Source organism: Equus caballus, chromosome 18, assembly GCF_041296265.1.
Source record: "Equus caballus isolate H_3958 breed thoroughbred chromosome 18, TB-T2T, whole genome shotgun sequence".
Taxonomy (NCBI): Eukaryota; Metazoa; Chordata; class Mammalia; order Perissodactyla; family Equidae; genus Equus; species Equus caballus.
The window spans coordinates 49,373,612-49,400,722 of NC_091701.1; the positions used below are offsets into that span (position 1 = coordinate 49,373,612).

The 27,111-nt window shown below is 38.6% G+C and overlaps 1 protein-coding gene across 13 annotated transcripts in view; it reads right to left on the reverse strand.

The window, feature by feature from the left end:
* ABCB11 (ATP binding cassette subfamily B member 11) overlaps positions 1-27,111 on the reverse strand; it is an 87,453-nt gene that overhangs the window by 24,626 nt on the left and 35,716 nt on the right. For 7 of the 13 annotated variants that reach the window (XM_070241170.1, XM_070241168.1, XM_070241169.1 and 4 more), the window contains exons 11-19: positions 22,664-22,777; positions 20,505-20,615; positions 17,900-18,025; positions 16,277-16,480; positions 14,527-14,697; positions 13,839-14,040; positions 12,879-12,954; positions 8,441-8,543; positions 2,564-2,731 (exon numbers count right to left, since the gene is read on the reverse strand). In XM_070241170.1, the coding sequence (XP_070097271.1) occupies positions 2,564-2,731; positions 8,441-8,543; positions 12,879-12,954; positions 13,839-14,040; positions 14,527-14,697; positions 16,277-16,480; positions 17,900-18,025; positions 20,505-20,615; positions 22,664-22,777 (1,275 nt within the window). Of the gene's footprint in view, positions 1-1,176; positions 2,732-8,440; positions 8,544-12,878; positions 12,955-13,838; positions 14,041-14,526; positions 14,698-16,276; positions 16,481-17,899; positions 18,026-20,504; positions 20,616-22,663; positions 22,778-27,111 lie in introns of those variants that run through there. The other 6 variants (XR_011428253.1, XR_011428256.1, XR_011428254.1 and 3 more) reach the window with 2 other exon arrangements.

Here is a 27,111-nt window from a genome sequence, read left to right on the forward strand (position 1 = left end):
ATTTGCTGGGTCCGCGTTCCCAAATGTGGTCTCAAAACACCAAATGTGAATATTGTGCCCTTTAGATATGTCAGAATGAAAATAGCACAATTAAAAACAGACTATTATCCGATTCGTGATTACACCCTATGAGATGAAAGCATCGTGAATCTGCTGATGAATATGTGATAATTATGCTAAGAGACAAACAGAAACAATCTTCTTTATCAGAGAGAAAAAAATAGTAGTTTGTTTAGGTTCATTCTCTTAGCAAATCCAACCATGTGAGAACAGTATCCAGGAGCAAACTTTGGATCTCACCACTAGATTCAGCTACTCTGGTCCTGCAGCCCTTAAGTGAAAAGCTCCATTGCTCGGGCTAAGTCCTTCCTAGGACTTCTGGTGGTGATCAGAAGAATTGCCCAGAATACTCTCACCACCAGTATCTGGTGGGTGCTCTAGGAAGGCAGGGGTTATTGATGAATCAAGTGTTTTCTGACTTAGCCATTTCATAGACCACTTAAGCTGGACGTTGTCTTAGAAATCATCTTTGTCAATCCTTCATGTTATAATTGAGGGAACCGAGGCCCAGAGAAGTGGCATGAGGTGACCTCAGGGCATACAGTACTTGATAAGTAACCAGCACAGCCAGTTTCAGAGTAAAGGTCTCCTGACAGGGAACCCAGGACTTTTTCCACAGCAGCTCATATAGGGTTTAGGTGAAGTTAGATGAGTATATTTCTTAGTCCGCTTTTATAAGAGAGAAATGATCAGCAAAGATGCTGACAACCTGGATTTATTTTAAAGGCAAACATCTAGAGCACAGTCTTGGGTCTTTATGGATTCAACTCTATCCCCCACACCTTCTACAGCTACATCAATGCTCAGTGAGATGCATTTCCAGAGCCTCTCCCTGCTAGAATGTCAGCTTTATGAGGGCAGGAAGGGGCTCTGGTTTTCTCCTTCACAACTCTGACCCCAACATCAGCAACAGTGTCTGGTAAACAATAAATGATCAATAAATATTTGTTGAACGATGAGTGGATTTTTCTGTTTACTCTCTGTCTTCCTCATGGACCTGAATCTCCATTAGGGAAGGCACCATGACTGATACTGCCCTCCCAAATTCCTAGCACTGCATCTAGGGGAGATAATCAACAAATATCTGTTGAATGAATAAACGACATTTCTATTATATTTAGTATATTGTAATTACTAGGCATTAAGAGATATAAATTATTTCAAATATTTTCAGCATAAAATTTTTCACATAACCAGAAATTCAATTTACCAGAGTTGAAGGTCCCTATGTTTCCAATTTCCTACCTCCCTGAAATTAACATGATTTCCTCACTCACCACAAGGGGGCAGTGTGAAGACTGAAGCCGTGGCTGGAGCCTTCCCCACAAAATTGATTGATTGTGTTTGCAGACTATCCGCCTCTTTCTTTACAACCTATGCCTGTGGGAACATTTTTCTGGTCAGGACCTCTACCAGAGAGGCGGCAAGAGAGAGATGTAGAAGGGGAAACTAAACCTTAGGACTCTTACTAAGTTCTGACAGTGTGTCATGCTGGCAAATCCTTTAGGCTAGGCTTCAGAAAACTGGGTTCTAGTCCTGGCCCCATCACCTAATGCCTGTGTCACTGAACATGTCAATAAAGTACTCTAAATTCTAAGTTTGCCTCCGTGTTGATCTCACAGGATTTGCATGTGTGTGTGTAAATTTCAACTAAGAAAACATGATAGCATTTTGATAGCTAATTTTGCAATGATAAGCTTTTATTAGAACCTGGCTCTGCAGTCACACTGTCCGGCTTTGAATCTCAGATTCCACTGCTTGCTATTGTAAGTTCTCTATGCCTTGGTTTGCTCTTTTGTAAAATGGGAACAATAAGAATACCTACCACAGGTGGTTATTAGGAAAGTTTAGTGAACTATTATATATAAAGTGCTTAGCATTTAATGAATGTTTGCAGTTATTATTATTATTTTATTATAGCAACAAAGTCAGATAGAGAATACCAAAACTCCTAGGAAGTGAAAAATTGAAATAAACTTATTCTTTATCCATGACTTATTTTACTTCTCTCTTCTTTGTCCTGTTTCCTCCTCACCTCCCCCATTTCAATGGTGCCATCAGCAGGAAAGCAGAGAATTATACAACATGCACTAACATCTGCTATTATGAATCAGACTTTGTACCTCAGCTGTTCAGCAAGATCAAAATGGCCCTGAAATCCTTTCGCATTATTCAACGAACATGCTTTGCATTATGATTTGGTTTGCATATAGGTAAATCGCCCTCTTCTAACACTAAATTTGCAGCCACAGTGCCATTTTTTACAGACATGATGACTATACGAGTGTCCTCCCAGCCCAAATGAGTGCTCAGCTTCGCCTTCTTACCTTCTGTGTGATGGAGACTCGAGGCCTTTTTAATCCTTTAGAGATGAAAAAAAGGAGCTAACCAAAAAGAGCTGAATACGTTAAAACAAAGAGCCAACCTACCAAAAACGACACTATCTACTGATGGAAAAACAAAAGGTATGAGGAGAATAAAGCTAGTCCAGCCTTTTGCTTACCCCAAGAATCTGGCTGAACAGAAAGGCATAGACGGGTGTAACTGTGCCATTGACAGCTGCACCCACGGCCCCTACCAGCATGTAGGGCCATTCCGGAGCATTGAATTTCAGAATCCTTCTAACTGGGGCAGGTTCAACTTCTTCTTCTTCCACAGGAATGTCCTTGTCCTTGAGGGGAGAGAGGGTTACAGTAGTCATTCAGAAATGTACACACAGACATTCTGCATCCACTCTTCTATTACACAGCAGACCACTCAGCAGCCACAGATTTAAGAGTCATGGATTGATTGGTTATGAGTGACCTCAAAGATCTACGAGATGCAGTGATTGTTATTTTGTGAGGAACAGTCTTGAACTGCTTGAGACCATGCTATGACTCAGAAGGGACTGAGCCTAGAGGGAGAACTCATCTGGAGGTGACCTTACAGTTCTCATTTCATAATCACATACGTATTAACTCTCAGGGAGTGATACATATGTTGGATCTTTCAGAAAAGGAACCCTCTAATTTAAAAAAATTTTTGTGCTTGAGTGATATTTACATATTTGAGGACTTCTGAAATTTTCAAGATATGCCCTTCCTAAATATCAAAGCTCTTTAATCCAGTAACTGGCTAAAGCTCTAAGGCAGGCCAGTGTATCTGAAACAGGCAAAATAATTTTAAAAATTTATTAAGTGCTGTCAACAATTATAATTTACATGTTTTTTGTAGAGTTTTTCTTAATGAGTACCCAGAAGTACATGATAACCTATTTGGACTTCTAAATTCTACATTTTCATCACAAGGAGTAAAAATTATTTCAATATTTCCTTATCCTGATCTCTTTAGTTGCATTAAAATGTCAGAGCTAGCAAATTTTTATTCTCTTGAAGGCAAATATTATTTCCAGAAGTCTATTATTATAACCATCACTTTTCCTTGCTATAGATATTACTCAGTCTATAGGCCCATTTATTCAATGTTATCAAATTTATTACTCACTTTGTTTGAGAAAGGATTTTAGATGGTTTATATAGACCTATATTGAATTTTTTTTACTTTTCTATTAAAATATACTAAAAATATGTATAGCAAATTGACTACAAAACTATTAGTTAGCACTCTCTTTCATTAACATGTAGTAATTTACCCTTTAGACAGCTGAATGTCAGGAACAGACAACAGTGAGGAACTTCAAATACTTTCCTTCTGTTTACAAAGTCAAAGACCACATTACCAATTCCATTTAAATATATGTCTGGTGTCATGTCCATGTCATGATAGTTGCAAGCCGAACAGGATAGAGGAAGGCAACTCAGCTGGTGATGGATTTGTTAGTGCCTCCATTTCAAGTTCTCTCTTGGCCCGCCCTCAACACTTGGACTTGTCATTACTACTCCCTCATGCAGCAAATCCTTCTGTTCAATGATTTCATCTCTGACAGCTTACTAGCTCTAGGAAATCAATGCCAGAGAGAAAGAAGCGCACCTAGGAAAGCATGAGCGGAACAGATGTAGAAAGAACGGGGTTCTTGGATGAGACCCTTACGACCACCAGTGTAATACACCACCAAACACTTTCGCTCTCTGGGGCTCAATATCTCATCCTCAAAATGACAGAGTTGGACTAAGTTGTTTTGGGGAGGCAAGTCTCTATCAGTCTCTGATATGTGCTTCTGCATATCTTGTGAACAGGGGCACTGACTACTTTTGTTTAGATTATTTTTTCAGGGATGTTTGTGTAGCAAATAGCCTTGGAGCACAGAGATGGTTCCACCATCCCAAGAAAAGAGCAGGTGTGCTTATTGCCCATTATAAATGAATCAGGTGCCTTAAGCCTGGGATTTCTTTCCTGTAACACACGCCCCTTCACTTGCTGGTATCATCTAGCCCTCTTTGCATCAACTTATGGGAAGTAAGCATTGGGCTGGGAAAACAGTGCAAATGCTGTATTCTGGCTACTGCTCTTGCTGTGAGTAATAACGTCTTTTGTCTCTGACATAGGACTCTTGTGTATTCTGCCAGCATCCATGAAACTGTGGCAGGCTAACTTGATAGTTTGCAAAAGAGCAAAATATCAGACCCTTTACAGTTCTAGACAGTGGTTGGTGTCCAGATGTGGGTGCATACCGACTCACGTGGGTCAATGATCAGATATACAGGTTCTTGTGCCCCATCACCAGAAATTCTAATGTAGTAATCCTAAGTGTGTATCTGTATTTTAAAAAATACTCCCCGCGTAATTCTGGTAACAAAGCCTAGTTTGTGAGATCCTCAGTATATGATCTTCAAGACTCCTTCCAGCACTAATTGTCTAAGATTCCACAATTACACATTTTGAAAGTGTCAGCTGTGTTGTACCCTGTAAGGGCATTAAACTCCAACATTCCCAGAACCACTGCCCTACAGGATGATCCACTCACAGCCTGACATGACAGAAATTTTCCTGGCCTTCTGATACCTGAAAGTAAACCTAACTCTAAACAACAAAACCTAAGACATTTAAAAGCAATATGAAGTAACTTTTGTCAAGTAGTTATCATTCCAAGATAAACTAACAAGAGGCAAAATTTAATTAATTTGAATACAAGTTTGACTTTAAAGAAAACTCTCCCCCAAGCCCAAAGGCGATGTGATTATCAAGTCTGAATGATGCAAAAACTAGGAAACCTGTCTCTGAGTAATTGATTTTTAATTGACATTTATTTGATATAGCTAAAAGAATAATAGAAGAATAAAAGAAAACAAAATATAATTGAAGTCATTATGTATAGAAGGGCTTTATTCTCTGATTTTGCAAAGCTAAAGACGTGTTTACTCATCTAAAAGCTAAAGATGAATTTATTCATCTTCCCTCTATATATAAAGGGAGAGAGAGATAAAATGGCAAAAGTCTACATGTGTTTCAGCACTGCGGAGTTCCCGCCCCTGTTGTAGCAATGTCAAGTTGCACAGTGCTCTTTTATCAGATGTAAAGAAAAATCCTACCAGCAACTCCAGTGCAGGGAGGAGGACAGTGGCTTTTGCTCATCTTTGCGTTCCTACCACAATACCGGGCACATAATAGGTGTGCAATCAATGTTTATTGGATGAAAGAACGAATGAAGCTTTTATGCCCATGGTGCATACATGCAACAAAACATTTACTTGAAAAAATACTGATGGCTCCCCTACTATGGAGATGGTTCAATGAGAGACACTGGACTTTTCCCAGTTTCCTTCCCTCCGTCTCCTTGTGTAGGTCAAGTGAAAATAGAACTTCCTACTTAAATATTATGTCTTACTTTCTCTACTTTGTTACACTGGTTTCATCATGACAATCCCCAGGGGCCTCCTGCCTAAATAATGGCTTTAAGATTTGATGATAAGAAATGGTAATTATGACAAGGGAGCAGAGAGTCTCCAAATGAACAAATACTGATAGTCATTTTAATGGGTCCTGTCTTTGTCCTCTCTCTTAACCAATACCTAAAGCCTATCTTACAGTTAGCTGTAACAAAGTGATGGGTCTCTAATATTTGACCTTGACTTGATCTCATATATATTCTACCTTGTTTTTTGGTTTTCATGAAAGAGATGCCTAGATATCAGAGACTAGAACCTCTAACCTGCAGTTTTCCCCTAATCCTAAAGTTAATTTTATCAGCATTATGACTAAGATCTGACTCCATTTATGGGAAGCACGAGCACAGGTTGGAGAGCAAGAGAGACAAGCTGTAGTTTTAGTTCTGTCACCAGCTGACTATGAGATCTTGGGTCAGACACTCCTCAGATTTTGGAAGCACAGACTTATGAAAATATCTCTTCTACGTTTTCAGAGTCAAAACTCTGAGACCACAAGGTGGAGATAACTCCTTTATGTAAGTAAACCTTTTGCACTGCAACATAAGATAGAACATCTCCCAATTAAAAGAAGGTAAGGTTAGAGCTTCCCCAACAAAATGAGGAAAAGAAAGGATTTCACCAGGACTTGCGCTTGCAAGACTTAACTATTAAAGTACTTTAAAAGATACTTGGGATTAGAATAACCCAGATATTTAAAATATTTTAAAATTTAGTTGGATTAGAAATCCCATAAGTTAAATTTTATTAACCCTAATTCTGTTGTTTCCTTTTTAAAAATACGGAATTCTTTAAATCTAAGAGACTCCAATATAATTGTCACACAAACAAGCAATATTAATACAAGCATAAGATGTTCTCCTCTTGGAGCTCTAGCAAAATCGTGTTGGCTTTCCTGTCATTTTTTTCCTTCTTCTTCCTTTTTCTCCCTTAACTAGAGAGAGAATATCAAGTGGCATCTTTTTAAAATTACAGTTGCTTACATTTAATTGAATTTAATTGTTCCATTCTAATTTACAATGCTGATGAGTAGAATATTATATGGAGCATTTTTATTTCTCTAAAACTAATCTCTATATTTGATTGAGGTTTCCTTTTATTTCAATGACTCCCTTCTGAGTTTTCCCTGCATCATAAGAACTCTATGGCAATCGATGTCCAGGTCTCCGGGAATCTAATTGCTCTCTGCAACTATGCTGGGCCATCTACCAATTTCAGCAATAACAACAACAAAATCAGATTTTCTTTTCCTTCCTTCCTAACTCTCTTGCTTTTATTGTCAAACGTCTACCTAGAAACTAGAAAGAAAAAACATGAAAATGCAAAAATTGAATATGATTGGTGCTATTATGTTTGACAATTCAGTGTAGTGCTTTGTCCTTTCTCCCTTGAAGTTCTATTAAACTCCATACATAATGCATTTTGTAGTTATTAGTGGCAGCACCATGGACATAAATGAAATACCCATTTCAAGAACTAGAAGAGGAGCCGAATCGTTAATGGCAAGATGCAGTAGACAATCATGCTTAGAGAAATACATTTCTCTCATTGTGGTTCATCCTGCTGCTTCTGAGAAAAGGTGTTCTTCTATGAAATTTATTTAAACCAACTCTATTAGTTATGAGTCCTCTATTCATCCATTACTAATACATGAAAACTGAAAGAGAGCCTTAACAATCCTTCTACCATAGTCACCAGATCATAAGCAGTACTGTACTTTTTTCCAAATTTGTCATTGTGAACCAATGTTCATAATTACTTACAAAATGAATTCTCACATTGAAATTTTTTAAAGACAATTTGCAATTACATCATGCATAATGGATGTGCTTGTAATTAGAATACTCTCTGACTTATTTGCTTGGATAAATCTTGTGGTTTGGGCTTATTTTATTGTAGAAATTCAATTTTTCATCCTAGTTCTAAAATCTCCTGATGTCCTGCTAAGCGCAGGCCACTGGGCTAGGTGCCCAAGTCCATACAAATACAAATACTACTTAGTCATTCACTTTGGAAACTTTTAATTTAGTAAGGGGATAAGACAGCATGACCTCAAATAAGGCTCAGTAAGAGAATTGCCATGAAAAGACTCAAATGAAGAGTAACGGGGGATGGATGTGAAAGCGTTAGGGCTGAAGAGTGAGGTACAGTGATCAAGGAAGGCTCTCAGGAGGAGGGATGTTCTCCTTACCTGAAAGTTAGACTGTGCCCACAACAGCTTGGGCTACTGGCATCTTTATGGAGAAAGTTTTATATGGCTCTAGGAGTTGATTCCTCTCCCATCTCTTTAATTATTGTGTTATTTTGAATTATGTTAAAATGAATAGTGTTAGTTTTAAATGCATTCTAAAACAATTATTATAAAATTGTATGAAGTAAACAAATGTCCATAAGACCAAATCAGCCCCCATTAATTCAAAATTTGTGATGACTTGTATAAGGGCTAGCCTTATCAAATACCTTTGTTGACAAGACAATTCAGGCAATTATAATTTAAGAAAGAGATTTACAAATTTGAAAAAAAGTTTTCAGATATCCTTAAATTGGTGCCTGACCTGTCTGTCTTCTGCAGGAGTAGACTTATGATCTATAACACCTACTGGAGGATCATGTACCAGGAAAGAAAGCTGAGACTTGGAACGCTGCCGGATGGAAGATCTGTAAACAAACAGAAAGATGAAAGAATCTGTAGATTGTGGGCAGGCTAGAACAGGACTCAACTAGTGTCCAAGGTTGCATCACATGTGTCAAATAAACAGAAATGTTCACTAGGTCACATGGTAACCAGATAAAGGAGCTTCCTTGTTAGGTTTCACAAACCTCTTCTTAGGGCAGAGCTAACCAGGTTGGTTGCTGTGGGTCCCAAGCTAGACTCTGATTCAGAGTGTACCCAAGAAAAGAGAAAGAGAAGGGTGTTCAAGTTGTCCCACTAGTCCGCCAAAAAAAGAAGTCTAAGACTCAAATCCATTCCAAATCTACATGGTTCTGCTAATTGCTGTAATGGCAGTGGTCCATCGCCTTTACCTCCCTTCTGGTTGTAGGTTGTAGTTTTGATCTCTCTCCCTTTCTCTGTCTATATTTCATGTTTACTTTAGCATAATGCCACCTGGATACAAATGAGCTAGCTGGAGGAAATAGGGCCCCTAGTGAGATTTTCTCCAGGCTATGTACCACCCTTGGGGATGCACTTAGTTAACAAATATTTTATTGAAATATAATTTAGCTTCATGTGTTCGTTCATTCATTCATTCATTCAACAGAGGCTTATTGGACACCTACAACACGCAAACCATTGCCAGGTGCTGGGGGGATACAAAGACTGGTCAATCACAGACTTCTCCCTCAAGGAACGTAAAATCTCGTAGATGAGCAATGCGTGCACCCAACCCTGATGTAAGGAAGAATGTGGTAAGTGCTGTAAGGCAGGTTTGAATAAAGAAATGTACGGCAGGCATTACCATGAAAGGCTTCATGGAAGAGGTGGCTAAGGTAGGATTTGGGTATTTGTAGACTAGAGAGGGAAGAGCATTTCTGATTGAGAGAACAGTGTGAACAGAAGCACAGAGGCAGGAGAAAACAGGCTTACTGGTTACATACACTTAGCACGGGATAGACAGGAAGCAATTGGTTCGGTTGCTTTGGTTTATTTCCTGAGACTTTTGGGAAGAAGACTCCTACTCTCCTCTGAGTTAAACTTGAAAGTGTGCAGCACTGGGAGCTGCTGGCAATTATGTCAAGACCCTCAAAGTAAGAAGCTTCCTGAAAAATGAAGCCAATAGTGAAAACAGGTAGAGTTGAGAAGGGAAGAGGGAGAATCTGTATGTATCTTGGACGTATCATTGAAGCCCCAACCTTGCCTGAAGCCAAAGCATCCTTGGACTATTTAGTTATCTTAACTGATTCCCTCATTTTAAAGGTTAAACCAGGTGGGGTTAGATTTTGAGTCATTTGAAAATAGTCCTAAGTGATAGAGGCAATGCTGAAGACTTTAGAGGCAGGCAGTTACGTTACCAAAGCACGTAATCTGAAGTAATATGTTGTAAAGAGAAAGATGTTAGAGAGCAGAAGACCTGCATCAACTGTTTTAGTGCCATCTATTGGGAACCATTCCCAAGTCTCTCTCTATCATTTGTATTCAGGTGAGATTAGACTGAAACAAACATCAAGGTGGTGCCTGCCTATTATATGTGGTCATCCAGCCTTCTTGTGAAGGCAGTAACACATCAACTTAATCATTTTAATTTGTTCCCACATTCTGTTAATGGCTTTGCCATCCTCTTAGTCACCCAGGTTCAACAAGTAATCCCTCTTCCTTGCTCTTGCACATTCAAACTCTTGCAAGTCTTATTATGACCAGGCACGAAATCACTCCTCACTCCTACTCCTGCTGCCAGACTGGCCTCCGGGACACTCCAGTTCCCTCCCACCAGCCCCGAAACTTTACAGCAACAGAGTCGTTTCCTTGGGTTAGGTAACTAAGGTTGAGATGTCTTTTCCAGAAGGTGTGAGAAGTAGGCATGTGTCAACTGGAGAGAGCAGAGTCATGATAGAGCTGAGACTTAGGGTCATGGACCTAAAAAGCAAACTCAGAGCCTTGGAAGCCAAGGTAGGAGTATGTGGAAAAGGAGAGGGTCTCAAAATATAGTTGACTTCCTCTGGTTCTGGGCAAGGAAGACCTAAATCCTCGTCCCCTTGGATTTCTACTACTTCAGTCTTATATTTCTTAAGTCTCTCTCTCTCCCTATTCCCCAAACCCTTCCACCTGTCTAGCATAGGCTGTCCCAATGAGACTGTGGGCAGTAAGGGTGCTAGGCAGGTACCCTACTTGGCAGCCAGTTGCCCCTCTTATGGTCTACCATAAACTCCAGAGTTAGGATTCTATCACACCCCTTTTCAGAAACCTATAGCATCTGCGTCTTCCTTTCTCAGAAGCTGTGCACCACTTCTCACCACAAATAAAAACAGCTAATTCAGGGAATAAATGCTCTCTCTGTTGCAACATTATTATTTAGAAAATTAATTACTGTCATCCATTAAATTACTCTTGAACCTAAAATATATTACTAAAGAGGGACTTAGCCATCAGAAAGATCAAAGCCAAGGAAAGAGGATACAAATTAACATTTCATTTAGTCATCTTTTAGCAAAAAAAATGTGTCAGCATACACAATGAGATATTTTTAACAGACCTTCTTACTCAGACTTACAAATCTTTCTCTGCAGGAGGTTTAATAGCTACTTCCCGTGTATAGATTATATTCCTGGATTTCTCATCCTAGTCATCAAAATGTAGAATTTGTGAGAACTAATAGCCACATAGGAAATGTTTATATTAAAAATGGTTGTCTGGTCCTCATAGTGAACTGTAAGTAAACTACTTAGAATGGGTAGAATTTTGTTCATCTGAAAAGTTAAGAAAATATTGATCTTCTTGTTAACAGACCATGAGATAAACTTCCTCTCTGCAACCTTTCACCTAGTGATCGATAGAGATGCCGAGGCATTCTCTCCGTTGAAGAAATTAGTTGGTATCTTCAGGTTGTGATTCTAATGGCCCTTATAATTTAATTTTTTTATTCCAATCAGAAGAGCATGATTAAGTGTAATGCCAGATGTCTATAAAAGTTGCCTAATAATTTTGGCAATTTTTATAGCTTTTACTTTATAAAGGAACTTGAAGCTATGCTTTATTATTTTCCAAATTCAATAAATTCATTAAAGCTAGCAATTCTTGAAAATTTTCTGAATAGACCTGTTCTCAAAAGGAAAAATAAAAAACCCTAAGCATAAACTCAGTGAACTACTCTTCAAATACTAAAATAGATACATCCATGTTTGAACTACTTGGAGTTGTTACCTGAATGTTCTATTTTAAGCCTCTTTAACCAATTTTCAATAAACAATTCGCTATCTTGAATGAGCAAGTCCTATAACTGAGCCTTTGCTCAGAGCACAGCCGTGAATCAAATATCCTAGAAATGGTGAGGACAACTGTAGAGAAATAAGCTGTCAGCCCATTGCCTACCAATAGTCTCTTAACAAGAAAAAAATCTTGAATAACATTTTCACAAATATAGACGAATACTCTGGGGCAGAATTTTTCTTAATACACAAACTTTTAACATTAAAGGAAGTATTTTATTGAAACTCTTAAACCAGGATGGAAGACTAAAATTTACAGTCTTGCTATAGCATACGCCAAAAATATGCTTTGAAAGTGATTACTCCTATTTTGATCCACAGAAAAATGAATAGCTCATGTTTAGGAAAATTCTCTGTAAGGGTTAGAAAATACACTTCTTGGGGCCAGCCTGGTGGTGTAGTGGTTAAGTCTCATGCTCCACTTAGGCAGCCCAGGGTTCACAGGTTTGGATCCTGGGCACAGACCTAGCACCACTCATGAAGGCATGATGTGGCAGCGTCCCACATACAAAATAGAGGAAGACTGGCACAGATGTTAGCTCAGTGACAATCTTCCTCACAAAAAGAAAAAGAAAAAGGAAATACATTTCTTATTTCATCTAGTTAAGGAATGATTTCACTTTGGATGCGTTACTCTGGGAGCAGAAATATCTGTAATTCAGTTGTAGCTCCGTAGGTTAAAGAATGGAGCTAAAGGCATGCATTTGACCTTCATATAAGACAGTGCTTCATACTACAATTAGTTCTGGGGACCAGACTCAACACAATTTTTTTTTAAATCTCCTTTCTAAGCTCAATAAACAATATTTTAACAATAGACCATCTCTATCATGATCCCATCCCCAATAAAATGAGAAGCCAAATTTAAATTAAAAATCTCCATGAACTGGAGACAGAAATGTCAGTACTGTAACCAAGGATTCCCTTACATGTTTCTATTACACGAGACCTAGGGATATGCTTGGGACTCTCCTTGTCGTACTCAAGATACTGTGACCTGAGGGTCACAGCTGCAGAAGGCTCCTAGGAATATCTGAAAACTTTAAAATCTGCCCCACCACTTAGGCTTACCTTAAACTAGCCTGGTAGCTCCCTCTGCTAAAGGTCTGTTTTCTCTCAAGTAAGGCACCTTCAGTTTCGTCTTTTCCTATTCAATACAACATGAGTGATTCCTTAGTGTGTACAATAAGCAGAACCATATACAATAAAATTATTTACTATGTTTGCCTAGCACATCATTACTATATTTGATGCTAAGACAGTCTATTAACTTTAGTGCAGTAAATGAAACTTAGCACTTGTCCAGCACCTTCTAACGAGAAATTCCAAAATACTCAGCAAGATTGAATCTTTTAACCTGAGACAGCCTATGTTTTATCAGCACAGAAATGGATATCCTATAGCTATAGCATATATAAATCATTAAAAACTTAAGGGAAGCCCACTAGAAGTGGGAAAATAAACGATAGACTCACCAAATTTTTAAAAACTCTTTTTAGAATAAATTACATGTTCAATGTTATCATACCCAATGGAGTTCACAAATCCAGATGTGATATGGTAGAGAGAGTTTGAAGTGGTTGGTTAATGTAGGCTGGGATAAACCAGCAAATCTGAAAATTCAGATTGAAAAAGAGAAGGCACCCTAGGGCCTGAAGTACCCATTTACATTAGTGAAAATACGCATAAAACATTTTAGTCATTGATTAGTTCACTCAGCCAGTAAGAAGAGAGCTCCTACTGTGTGCAGGCACTATAGGAAGCATCTTCTATTTGCAAAGTGTTGGGGGGGGACAAAGAAGGATGGAATTGAAAGTTCTTCCACAGAAGACCTGGATTTTACTCTATGACTTGATCAGGGAGCTAAACCTCCTGAGCTTCTGTTCTTTCCTATATCATCTATATAATGCCTCCCAGGGCTTTGGGGAGAACAAATAAGACAGTGTATATTAAAATGCATAGAAATCCATAAAGCACTATATATGCTAACTATCTAGTATAATGTGCAAGCATAATGGAAAAGTCACTTGCCCTTTACGTCCTCTTCATTAAGAGCTTGATCTCCTTGACTTTGCAAAGTCACTAGAGTGAAGTAAACTCCTTTTCTTTCCAGCAGTTCTTCATGGGTGCCTCTTTCCACTGCTGTACCTTGTTCAAAACCAATAATGACATCGGCAGCTCTGACTGTGGATAGGCGATGAGAAACTGAAATGATTGTACGTCCACGCTGAATCTGCAAGGAGGTAGAGTGCACCATTAAACGAGACTGTAAGACAGAGCCGACATCGACATTTGGATCATCTCAGAATCCACAAGTAAGTCAGAGCCTTGTCCCTGGGAAAATCCTTCAATAATAGGCTGTGCAGATATTAGAAAAGACCGGCCCACTTTCTCATGGTAATAAACATCATCACACGTTGATCCAATTTCTGCTATTAATTAACAGCTAAAAACAAAAAAGGAAAATTTTTTAATCACATAAGTTAGACTTAACAAAATTTTAAATTTTACATGTGCAGCTTTTGGAAGCAAATCATACTGTCTTCTATCCAACTTTGAGGAACATTGTAGTCAGCCAATATTTTTTAACAGTCAAACTGGATACACTGACCCATGTAGTCTCTCTCTCTCTGTCTGCTCTCTCAATAAGCTGTGTTTCCTACAGCAGCACAAGCATTTCCACATGGACTCATAAAATGAACTCAGATTTTCAACAAACCTTACTCAGTGCCTCTTGTACCATGGCTTCACTCTCATTGTCCAACGCTGAGGTGGCCATGTCCAACAGCAGGATCTTGGGATTTCGGACAAGGGCTCTAGCAATGGCTATTCTTTGTTTCTGGCCGCCACTCATCTGGCTTCCTCCTTCTCCAACAAGAGTGTCAAATTGCTAGGAAGAAGGTGACACCAGTAATGAAGAAGAAGAATTTGATGGCTCCTGAAAGTGATCCACTACGAGATCCTTTCTAACTTCCTCCTCAAGCATGAATTTTCACAGGTTCAACTTTCACTGAAATACCCTGTCCTGAAACAGGTTATTATCTAAGCAATATTCATGTGTAAAATGCAGAAACTGATTTATTCTTTCATTCCCAGGTTTACTGGGCTGTATAAATGTTTCTCTTTAGCTCAATTTCAAATAAAATTTTTCCACCAAAGTAAAAGTTGCTCAGGGTCCTGAAAATCCATCTTAAAGGATTAAAGCACATATCAAATCCTCATCTCTTTTCTCTAGCTAGACAACATCTCTAGTCTTTATATTGCGAAGGAAAGCTCAAACTAGCTTTATCATCATTACCATCAATAGCAAATAGTTATTGAGTATCTTGCATGTCTAGCATTACACTAGAATCTCACAACAAGGCATGATTGTCAGACTCTTATCTTGCTTGTTATTACCCAACATGACTTGAGCATCTACCATATATAAAGCATGGAGCTAAGCTCTTTACACATATCAGCTCACTTAGTCCTCACAGATGCCCTATGAGGTAGGTACTGCTGTTCTCCTCAACTGACAGCCAGGGTGTAAAGGGTAGAGTAAGGTGCACAAGTTCATAATGCTTGGAGGTGGAGAAGCTGGAATTTATATGGAGGTAGTTTGATTCTAAAGTTTTATATGCTTTAACCACTAGATAAAGCTTTAACCACTAGATGATATCATACTCACAGCTACAATTGTATTCATACAGGTAGTTTAGAAGGCTGAATAGGAAGTGTTCTAGAGCACAGACTCTGGAGCCAGACCATCTGGGTGTGAACCTTGTCTCTCCTGCCTTGAGCAAGTTATTTGAACTCTCAGAACCTCAGTTCTCCATCTGTAGATGGGGGTAATAAGAGTAGCCGCCTGACAGGATGGTTGTAAGAGTTAAATGAGTTTATAGATGTAAAGTACTTAGAACAGTGCCTGGTATGTAGTAAGCACTATATATGTGTTAACTAATAATAATAATTCTTCTTTGATTTAAACCATTGGTTGCAAAATCCATGTAACTATAATAACATGGAGTTGTTTTCTCTTGTCTTTGTTGTTTACAATGAAGATAAATGAGGAATTTTTCAATATGTTAGATACAGTACTGAGGACACAATATCAGCTGCCTAAGAACAAGAAAATTAAAGAGCAGTGACAATGGTAGACATCAAAAAAGCCTCGTGCAAGTTATTGCCACATGACAAATTTATCATCTGCTTAGACAAATGCTTAATAGATGGAATAAGAAAATTGTATCTATGTCAAAGGGAGCTTTTACAGGAAAGTTCCCCAGTTTGGTCAATTTTTGATATATTAACAATGTGTTTTCAGACAAAGGGGAAAACTCATGTTACATTTCCAAGCATGAAACTAAAACATGGCATTAAGAATTTAATGATTTAGGATTCAAATGAAAAGAAATGCATGTTATTGTGTAACTTTCTTTCCTTCTGTGACTTCTGGGTTTCCCTCTGGAATGAGAGGTTCGGGGTACCTGTGGCAGGTCCATGATGAAGTTGTAGGCATTGGCTTCCTTGGCAGCTCGGACTATGTCTTCCATCGTTGCATCTTCTCTGCCATAGCGAATATTCTCTGCAATGGTGGTGGAAAACAGGACAGGCTCTTGCTCCACTATACCAATCTGAGCTCTAAGCCACTGAATGTTAAGAGAGCGAATGTCATGGCCATCCAAAGTCACCTAGAGAACATGAGCACAACATCATATCCCTTAGAATCCTTCTGAATCATAATACTATGGTGCATTTGACCTACAGGGAGAAAAAATAGGGACTGACAAGATTGTAACAGAAACGATTCCTCTTGTAATGTGGTTGTTAGTATAAAGACGACAATATATAGTATAAATCAAGTATAGCTGTAGGACAATTCATTGTAGAAACACAAATGAAGTAAGGGTCACTTAATTTAACAGTATTGGTCCAGGAATGGAGAAGTTTTTAATTCCTCAATAAAGAGTGGAATCACTTGTTTATCATGCTTTGAATATTTTTATTATCTTTTGACGGGTGACCAAAAATGGACTTCAAAAAGATACAACAAAAATAAGCAATGATCCCTATCTTGTATATATGTTTTATAGTAAAATCTTGCTTTCTGGCCAGATTCATCAAACAACATTTGGCTGTTCAAAAGCAATTGAAACTGTAAGTGGGATGAACAAATAAAAATGACTATTAGCAAAAACATGAAAATTTTACATCAAAAAACCATTTCTATATATTCAGAGTATAGTTATGGTGATATGTAGCAAAGAATACCCAATCAGAGAATGAAATATCTGCCAAAAAGGAAAACTCAATTATGTTTGCCATGTCAGTATAGTAGTACATGCATTATAGAAACTCACTGCATTCAAGCCATTTAATATACAGTCAAATGATTCTATCTCAAGGCATCAAGGAGACATCAGCAAGGACGATTTTGAGACAGAGAGAAAAGAGCATAGGCTTTGGCATCCAACAGACCTGGGTTCAAATCTGGGGCAAGTCTCAATTTCTTTGACTTTCTGCTTCCTCATTTGTAGAATGGTCATATTTCCCTTTGGAGGTCATTGTGAAAATGACTAATCATTTTTATAAAGTACTTGACAAATATGTAAATAAATGACAATTATTAATATTTACTTAGTTTCAGTCTATATTTATAGTCAAATAAACACAAGGCAAAAGAGACTATGTAGTCTGTGAAATTGTTTATTTTTTTAAAACCTAACTTCTCCAAGTAGTAATCAAGAGCTGTTTTCCGTGAATCCTAGTCATGTAAGCTTTCCTATATTTAGTGTTTGGAGAACTTTAGGAAACAATAATGATTATGTTACAACATGAAGAAAGAAATGGAAACATTAGTTCACTGAAGAGGCAGTTATACCATTTTGAATGTATCTGCCCATTCAGTTACATTACTGAGTGAATGGGTTGGTTATTCATTGAACATGACCACGACACAGGGAATTAGTCCAGTCATTTCAGTCTAAAATCATTGTCAACTATGTATGCCAGATGGTCTCAGTGTATGCTAGGCCTCTGTGTTTGACCAATAGAGCACCATTTGCAATCTCCTATCCCCACGTACTGAGAAGTTTCTGGAAGACACATACCATGCCTTCACTGGGGTCATAGAATCGCTGAATGAGCTGTAGTGCCGTGCTTTTCCCGGCTCCACTGGATCCTACCACACCTGTCATTTCCCCTGATTTAATGACCATGCTGAGGTTATTTAAAATCTGTGGAGAAAAGAAATGAGCAATGTTTAGATTGTCAACAATTAGGCTACAAGTTAGGATGCTTCGTGAGGACACTGTGTATGTGTTTACTTACGTACCCAAAACAACATTCATTGATACTCATCAATAACCAACAAATTAGTAAACAGTGCCTAGGATGAGGCTTTAGCATTTAACGCATTAGTTATTATTTAACTCATAGCTGCAGCCAACAAATAAAATGATGTGTAGCAACACTGTTGAAATAAATAAGCCATGCCAACTATTAAAAGTATGTTTCAGAATCTAATTTAAAAGACTTATGCCATATTAGGATACCTCAAGGAGACTGCCTCAATTAGTTAAGGGAAAAAAGCCATTAGGTTAGAAATATAATACTAATTTACTGATCACGGTTTAATAACAAACCAATTAGCAAATTTTAAGCTGTGCCACACTTGTATTCAAACATATTGTTTGAATAACTTTACCCAACAAATGTTGACAGTATTTGCTAGGTACAAACCACTGTCAAAGGTGGAAACTGAATGCTGGTAAGTCTAGAAAGGGAAGAACAAGAAGCTAATTCACAGCCATTTGTTGGATATTTTCACGAAGTCAGTGGTGATTTTTGTCCTTATTGTGTAAAGGTGGCTTGGGGTCCTCTGTGTGACAAAAATCTCACATCTTTCATTTCACACTGGAGAGTCAGGCTTGCAAATACATTTCTGCTCACTGGACTGTATAGGACTGTACTCTCCCCTGGGGCAAGCAGGCCTTGAGAGTGCTTTTTGTTGTTGTTGTTGAGGAAGACTAGGCTTGAGCTAACATCTGTGCCAATCTTCCTCTAGTTTATATGTGGGTTGCCACCACAACATGGCTGAAAAGTGGTGTAGGTCCATGCCAAGGATCCAAACCGGCACACCTGGGCCACTGAAGCAGAGCACGCTGAACTTAACCACTATTCCACAGGGCCAGCCCTAAGTGTGATATCTTACAGTATAGCCCCAGTACAATGTAGCACCCAGCAGGGCTAAATACATACTCGTGGTAAGAATGAAGAACATTTACAGAGTAAGTAAGAAGATTTTATTAAAACAAAATTTGGTATTGGGAATAGAAGATAAAACAGAGATGAAATAAATGTGTTTCAATTCAACCGGTATTTGTTGAACAGCTATTATGAGTTGGTTCTGAATAGATGTAAGAAAGGATGTTTTTAGCCATTCATTCAAAAATCTTTACTGAGTGACTGCTACCTTGTGATTTATATTTCACAAATCTCTTTTACGTATGTTATGACACATATTATATACATATGTATTTAATGTTTACATACATATGTGATATATAACATTAATCAAAAATACACTTTAGAGGGGTTGACCCAGTGGCATAAGGGTTAAGTTTGCATGCTCCTCTTTGGCGGCGTGGGGTTTGAGATTTCGGATCCCAGGCACGGACCTAGCACCACTTGTCAAGCCAAGCTGTGGCAGCATCCCACATAAAATAGAGGAAGATGGGCACAGATGTTAGCTCAGCAACAATCTTCCTCAAGGAAAAAGAGGAAGCTTGGCAACAGATGTTAGCTCAGGGCCAATCTTCCCCCCCACACACACAAAAATACACATATACTTTAGAAATGTAAAAATAAGAATATATTATGTCCCTATGTTATATATATATGTATGATATATGTGTGTGTGTGTATATATTTACCTACATTATAGGTATGTAGAATCAGAATTAAGTTGCTTGGGATTTAGTTCTGTGGGGATCACAGAAGTGTTATCAAAACAGGGCGGCTAGAGATACTCTGTTAAAAATGAATAAGTCTCATTTCAAAGCCAATTCATTCAGGGACAGTAGATCCTAATTTTCCTATAGAGTGAATTGTCTTTAAAGATACCTGCTCGGCAGGTGCAGGAAAACTGTAAATTTTCTTCACTACATGCCTGGACAATCACCTAGTACAAGGCACGTAAGCACAATATCACAAGATTACCTTTCCTCCAAGGATGGATCGAGTGACCCTTGTGAAGTTACAGACAGGAAATAAAAAATGACAAAGACAGCAGCTTTCCTTTGCCACTTCACGCCCTACCCACTGAGCGTGCTCCACCTTCTGCAGTCTCGAAAGAGGTAGTTGACAAAGCTGTACCTCTCGATTGTTCTGACTGCCTCAGAGTTATTTAGCTTTGCTTACAATGACAGGACTCAGCACTCATTTCGCCAGAGCATCACACAGTTGACTTAACCTGAATGTGTGCCAGACTGTGTTCCCAGCAGAGGGATTTGCACATTATTGCGATCACAAAGGAATGTGGCTTGTCGCCTGAGAAATGACATGACACCTGAGGACACATTAAAGAAACATGCTTTCTGTTCCTTGTTCCTGGAAACTGAGTCATGCTTCAGAAAAACAAGTAACTTGTGGCTCTGGAAATGAATCAAGAAAGAAGAAAATGCCGTTGTTCCTGGGGAAAAGGTTGGCACTTACCTGCACCTCTGGTCTGGAAGGATAGTGGAAGGTCACATTATGGAACTCAATTTCACCCTTAATTCGATCCAATTTGTAACCATCTTCTGACATGCAATCAATGATGGGTTTCTGGAGTGGAATATAAAAGAGATATACAGCAACAACATGTATTATATGCATTTACTGTCCATCTTGGTTTGAATTTACTCATAAAACAGAACAACAACCAGGTAAAACATTGCAGAGATATGCTAAAGAAAAATTACTTCCACATTAAATAATTATTTATATCAGTAATAATACTCACTACCAACTATTGAGATAGTAATATGAGATATATTACTATATATTAATAGCATTGATATGTTACATTACATATATAATATATTGATATATAATCAAGCATACACAAATTATATACAATTAATTATAATTGATATAAAACACATCAATTAACATGTTATTGCATTAGTAAATGTAATTTAATTAGTTTTATTATTTATTGATAATTACTATGTCATACTATGTTATTACATAATAATATAATATATAGTATTGACATAATATATTTGTATATAATATGTTAATATTACCATGTATTGTTATATTATTGAGATATAATGAAAGACAATGTACAAGGTGTTTTAATATGCTTTTTTCATTTACGTAGTTTCCCTATGACCTAACTAGGCATTTTTTCATTTGAGGAAGCACAGGGGTCTCAGAGAGGTTGAGTATTTTACCTAAGGCCACCCACAACTAGCCCTCCAAGCTGGGGTCCAATAGGACTCTACATTTGAGTATCTATTGTAGATGACTAAAAATAACTGAACGTCCTCCAGCAGTGTCTTCAAATGCTACCAGCTGTCAACTGATGTGTTGAATTCCACCTCTGTTGTTACTAGTGAGCCCAATCTAGAACTTAACCATTCTAGTTAATCAGACAAGACTGAGGGCCATCTCCTGCTACCAGAACACTTTATGGTCATCTTCTTCCCTCTTCCACACTAGTGAGAAAAATTTGCCATCATATCTCTATTTGCAGCTATAGTGTAATCTACTTTCTTCTTCTTGGGTCTCTAGTAAAGATAATAAAATAAATTTTAAATGCCTTAATTCTTTGTAATAGCTTCAGGGGTGTTTTAGACTCATCCTCTTATTTGAGCATATACCAACCCTAAGAATGAGGTAGAATTTGAATTGTCCAACATTTCTATGTGGTTTTCAACAACCTCTTTATACCCTAATATATGAAACCCCAAAATATAAAACAGATAAAGTGGTGAGCAGTTTCCTCAGATAAGTTGTAGCCTCATTGTTTGACAAAAAATACTTAGGATTTAGGGGACTCACGAAGCACCCTTGGATTTCCAGGGCTGCTGACTCTTAGCCCAGGGCATTTTTTCAAAGAGGAAGAACAACGTACTGCCATCTTCCCTCTTCTGTTCTTGGAATTTGACTTTCTAGCTTGATGGCCAATGTGCTTCAATAGATTAACCGGGAAAATCCCAGCCAGGCTACCAGGGTCCTTTACAAGCTCATAGAGAATTCCTGTCGCATTTAGAGGACAATCCAATCTTATGAACCTGGCCCCTTCCCATCCCTCCAGCCTCTGTCCCTTGCTCACTCTGTTCAGTCGCACCAACTTTGTTTTAGTTCCTTGAATTCACCAAGCCCTTTTCCAACCTGGAGCTCTCTCTTACATGAATACCCTCCCTGCTCTCACCTTCATGCGCCACTCCTCCCCCCAGGCCCCCTTTGCACTGGCTGATTCTCCTCCTTTGTGTCTCAGGTCAAATCCTGCCTGTTCTGAGATGATGTCACTCATCATAAAGACTCCTTCCCCCACCCCAATCAGTATCATATTGCCCTATTTTATGTCCTTCATTGTACTTATCACTGTCTAATATTATCTTTCTTTATTATTGTGTGCTTACTTCTTTATTGCCTGTTTCCCAGTATGACATGAAAGCAGGGGCCGTACTTGTTCTATTTCACTCTTGCTCTCCCAACTCAGAATGGGGTCTGGCTCATGACAGCTCTTATTAAGTAATAGTGAATTAAGGGCACTGTGATAGTTCCCCATATTTTTTAATTTTGAAGGTGAAAGTCTCAGGAGTTCATTCCTCTCCCCACCCCCAACTTGCTAATGGCCTTTACTTTTGGCTTTTACCTACCCGGTCTATTGTCTCAAAAATACTGGTGGCTGCTGCACGTCCAGCTGCAAAGGCTTCCAAACAAGAAGATGCATTGCCAAGATTTAAAGCTCCTACTATGACACCGAGGAAAATCTGAAATGAAAAGAGATAGACGTAGTTTTCATGTGTTTTTGTCTATTTGTCAATAGTGCTCACTATCATTTGGGCTATCCATGTGATGTCAGAGACTTCTCAGAAAGACTCCTACATGGCAGTTTGAAAACTAGATAGCTCTTTGGAAACACCTGGAATAGTTTCTGTTCCGTAAAGCATCTCCAATATTTCTACTTTTATGATGTAAAAGACTACATTGTTTTTGACTGAACAATACTCTTCTACAAAGAACATGTGGTTTGTTTTGTTTTGTTTTGTTTTTGGTGAGGAAGTCTGGCCCTGAGCTAACATCTGTGCCAATCTTCCTCTGTTTTGTGTATGTGCAGTGCTGCCACAGTGCGGCTTGATGAGTGGCGTGTAGGTTTGCACCTGGGATCTGAACCCGCAAACTCTTGGCTGCTGAAGCAGAGCACACAAACCTAACCACTACACCACTAGACCAGCCCCTAGAGAACATGTTCTTAAGTGAGTAAGAGGTCTAAGTAAGTCAGCATATAGACACAAAGTGGGTTAGAATAGTGATATGATAATTTGATTCATTATATAGACAGCCTTATAATGGTTTTCTGGTTAAAGGGTCACTGAAAACAATAAAGACACTATGGTTAGCTTGGCTGTCCTAGAGATTGGTACATGCAATATATCTAGTTCTGCTGCTACAACTATTACACTACTACTGGCAACAATAATAATAATAATAATAGTAATAATATGTTTCTAAGTGCTTTACCTATATTACTTGATTTAATCCTTACAACGGAAGAGGAAACAGAGGTACATGGAGCTTACCTAACTTACCCTATGTCACAACGTGTATTAAGTGGTATTGAACATAGGCTCTCGAATGACATTCTGTCTAGCTCCCAGGCTCATTTGCTGCTGGCCGCATGCAGGTGGAGTGGCCAGATTACTGTGCAGAGCTGGGAAGCTGTCCTTTGACTCACCAACCCAGCCAAATCATTAAGTTAGGAGAAGCCTACCTGATCAGTACCAGATGTTCCTAGCAAATAGCCCTCTTTATTAAGAGGCAATGAGGCAATTCCTCATACTGGCCTCTACAAGGAGCACAAGACTCCTTCTCCCCACCCCTTCAACCAAAAAATGGGTGTTAGTCATGTGACTCCCATGGAGGATGCTTCATTGGCCACCATCTTTTGGAGACTGGAGTTATTTGCTGAGCTAAAGGTTGGCTTTTGCAGGAATATAGTCTTTTCCAAGTAATCAAATGATCCTAGTCTGTGGCGGTTTCCACAAGCTGGATTCTCTCACTGGTTACATCACATCAGGGCTAAATACTCCAGAGTCCCTCCTGGCTCTCTTTCTTCCTTGTGGCTGGACCATGAGGCTTCTCAGAGCCTCCCAGCCATCTCCTTCCTTCTCCAGTAACCTCTCCATTCCACACATCACAATGATGTGGTCCAGCCCCCTCTTACCTTCTCCCCAAATTCCTCACTCTATATATAGGGACAAACATTTTCTCTTCATCTGCCTTTATTGTTCCTTTTTCTTAATTATGGCAGGTAATTCCTCCCAGGGACAGATTACTTAATCTTTCAAGCCCCAATTTCTTTATCTGTAACACATGATGATGATAGTATATACCTCATGAGAGTGTTATGAGGATGAAATGAGATAATATGTGTAAAACTGATTAATCGAATGCCAGCCACATAAATGATAGTGATGATGGTGATGAAAGAAGTGAGATTCCATGCTCAGGAAATGATAAGGTGAAGAGACAGAACAGTAATTGTGGTCTAAGTTGCGTTAAGACAACCTTCACCAGAGGTCTTCCTACCTGAGCAAAGGAAGCCTTCTACATGTCCTGGATCAGGGGTCAGCAAATATTTTCTATAAAGGGCCAGATAGTAAATATTTTAGGCTTTTCAGGCCATATGGGCTCTGAAGTAATTAGTATTCAACTTTGGTATGTAGTTCAAAAGCAGCCATAGATCACAGTAAAAAATGATTGTGGCTGTGTTCCAATAAAACTTTATTTACAAAAACAGGCAGCAGGCTGGATTTGGCTTGTGGGTCATAGTTTGCTACCCCTGGTCTAGATTCTAGACTGACTCACTAGGAGCCTAAACTGAGGTTTGGGGTCAAACTCTTGCTCAGCCTGACTTTGCAAGCATTACCTCCAGCAAATGTCTCTCGGGTTTCCTAGGGGGGAAGTGAGTAAGACAGAACAGAGGCATATACCTAATACCGTCACAGTAGCTAGCACACATCCCAACAGACCATCGTTCTCATCCCAAATATCACCTTCTTCAGGCCTGCAGAGAAGGAAGAGGGAGGAAAAGAGAGACCACTGGGGAACAATCTATCCGTTGGCATGCTATGGCAGAGAAAAGGGACAGCACCTCTTGGAAGACGGATCCAGAGGTAAGAAAACAGTGGTCAATGGATCAGGCCATAGAGTCACAGAGGCCTGAGTTCAAATCCCTCTCTATGCCACTTGGCACGTATTTCTCAACCTCATGGCTCTGTTTCATTTCTAAGTGGTAGTATGACACCAATTACGAATGAAGTTGTGAGTATTACATACAGTAATTATGCTAAATACCCCACTCAGTGCTTGACAACTTGTACACCCTCAATAATGCTACTCTGTTAATACTGTGTATGATTTTTTATTATTGAGTCCAGAAACTTAAGCGGGGCATGAAAGAGCAGGCTTCTGCACCATTCAGTTCCCTTTCATCTTTTTTGTCTGTGTACAAGTGATACTAATTATAGTCTTTATGTGAACTACGTACCATTTATGCCCAATTACCATGCAGCCTATAATGATTTTGTGCATCACAAAATGTGTTAGATTAACCTAATTGTTAATTAGTTTAGTGGATTAAAAACACTCAACTTAGCTCAGGCATACTCAGCCATCATAGTTTGCTGCTTAGAAGTACAGCCAAAAATGTGCATGCATATGCGAGCGAGGGCAAGAGAGAAATAGAGAGAGAGGAGAATAATCAATGATTATGCTGTTGAAGGATGTCTCTCATCTTCCCAAAGAAAAATTTCCTATGGTGTAAGCGGAGGCTTGCAGGAAGAGGTTAGGAGTAAGAGGTGAGGTTAGTAATTGATGATTAAAATGTTAGAGACACATAGTATGCCTTGTCTGCACATAGTAAGTACTCAAGAAATACCAGGAAACTTGAAGGTGAGAACTGTTAAATTAGGTAAACAAGGAGGCTATTAGACTAAGGTGGCTTTAATGCCTTAATGGCCTATATAAGCAAACCAAAACCCAAGCCTGAATGCCTCAAGGTTGAGAAATCAAAACCTAAGGACAGCTGATCACAAACAGCCAATTAGGCTTTCCCAAATAAGATCATCGCTTCAGGAGTAGCCAATCAAATCATTTCCTTGCTTTGCTTCCACCTCTTCTCTATAAAAGTCTTTCCCCTCTACTCTATGATCCAGGAGAAAAAAAAACAAAACTCTTTCCCCTGGCTCCAATGGGTGGAGTCCCTCTAACGACTTCTGGATTAGAGCTGCCTGATTGGAATTATCTTTGCTCAAATAAATTCCTAAAACTTTTAATATGCCGCAGTTTATCTTTTAACAGAACCATAAAATTGGATTCTTGCTAGAAGGATCTACCAACGGTTTTATTAAATTCAGCGTTTCCAATTGGAATTATGTATTTGTTAATTTTCAATTTACCAATTCATTTTCCCCTCTGAATTGTTATTTGTGCACACCTCTGTCCCCTCCTTGCAGCATGGAATGAAAGGAAGGATGTCTTTCTCAATGCAGATCTCTCTGCAGAATGAGCAGATACTCCGGACTAAAGTCAGCTACTGGTATCTCTGGTTTGGTAAATGTTGAAAATTCTTAAAAGTCATTAGATCAACAAAGACAGGGAATTTTACAGCCAGGTTTCAGACCTGCAGTACTTTCACTGGCTTTTCAAATGTGCAAAGCTACATTAAAGTTGTTAAGAAAGGTGCTTCAATTATGATAATAGTAACACTTTCCATCTATACTATCCCTTTAAGGTTTGCAAAACACTTTAACATGTATCATCATATCTAATTTTTTTAAACAAGTTTCAGATGATGCCAGTTGTTCACCTTGCAAAGAACTGTATTTTAAAAAGCTGCTCTTAGTGTTTTATCATGCACTTAATGAAATAAAGTCAGTGTCTTAGAATGATTATAGTTTGACCTTGATAGTCATTTCTATTTCCAAATAAAATTCCCATTCAACTTTCCCTAGAAATGTATTTATATTAAAGAAGTAGATCTCAAAATTGCAGGCAATAGGCTAGCAAATTTCTGCTATACAAGATTTTGGTATTTTTCGCT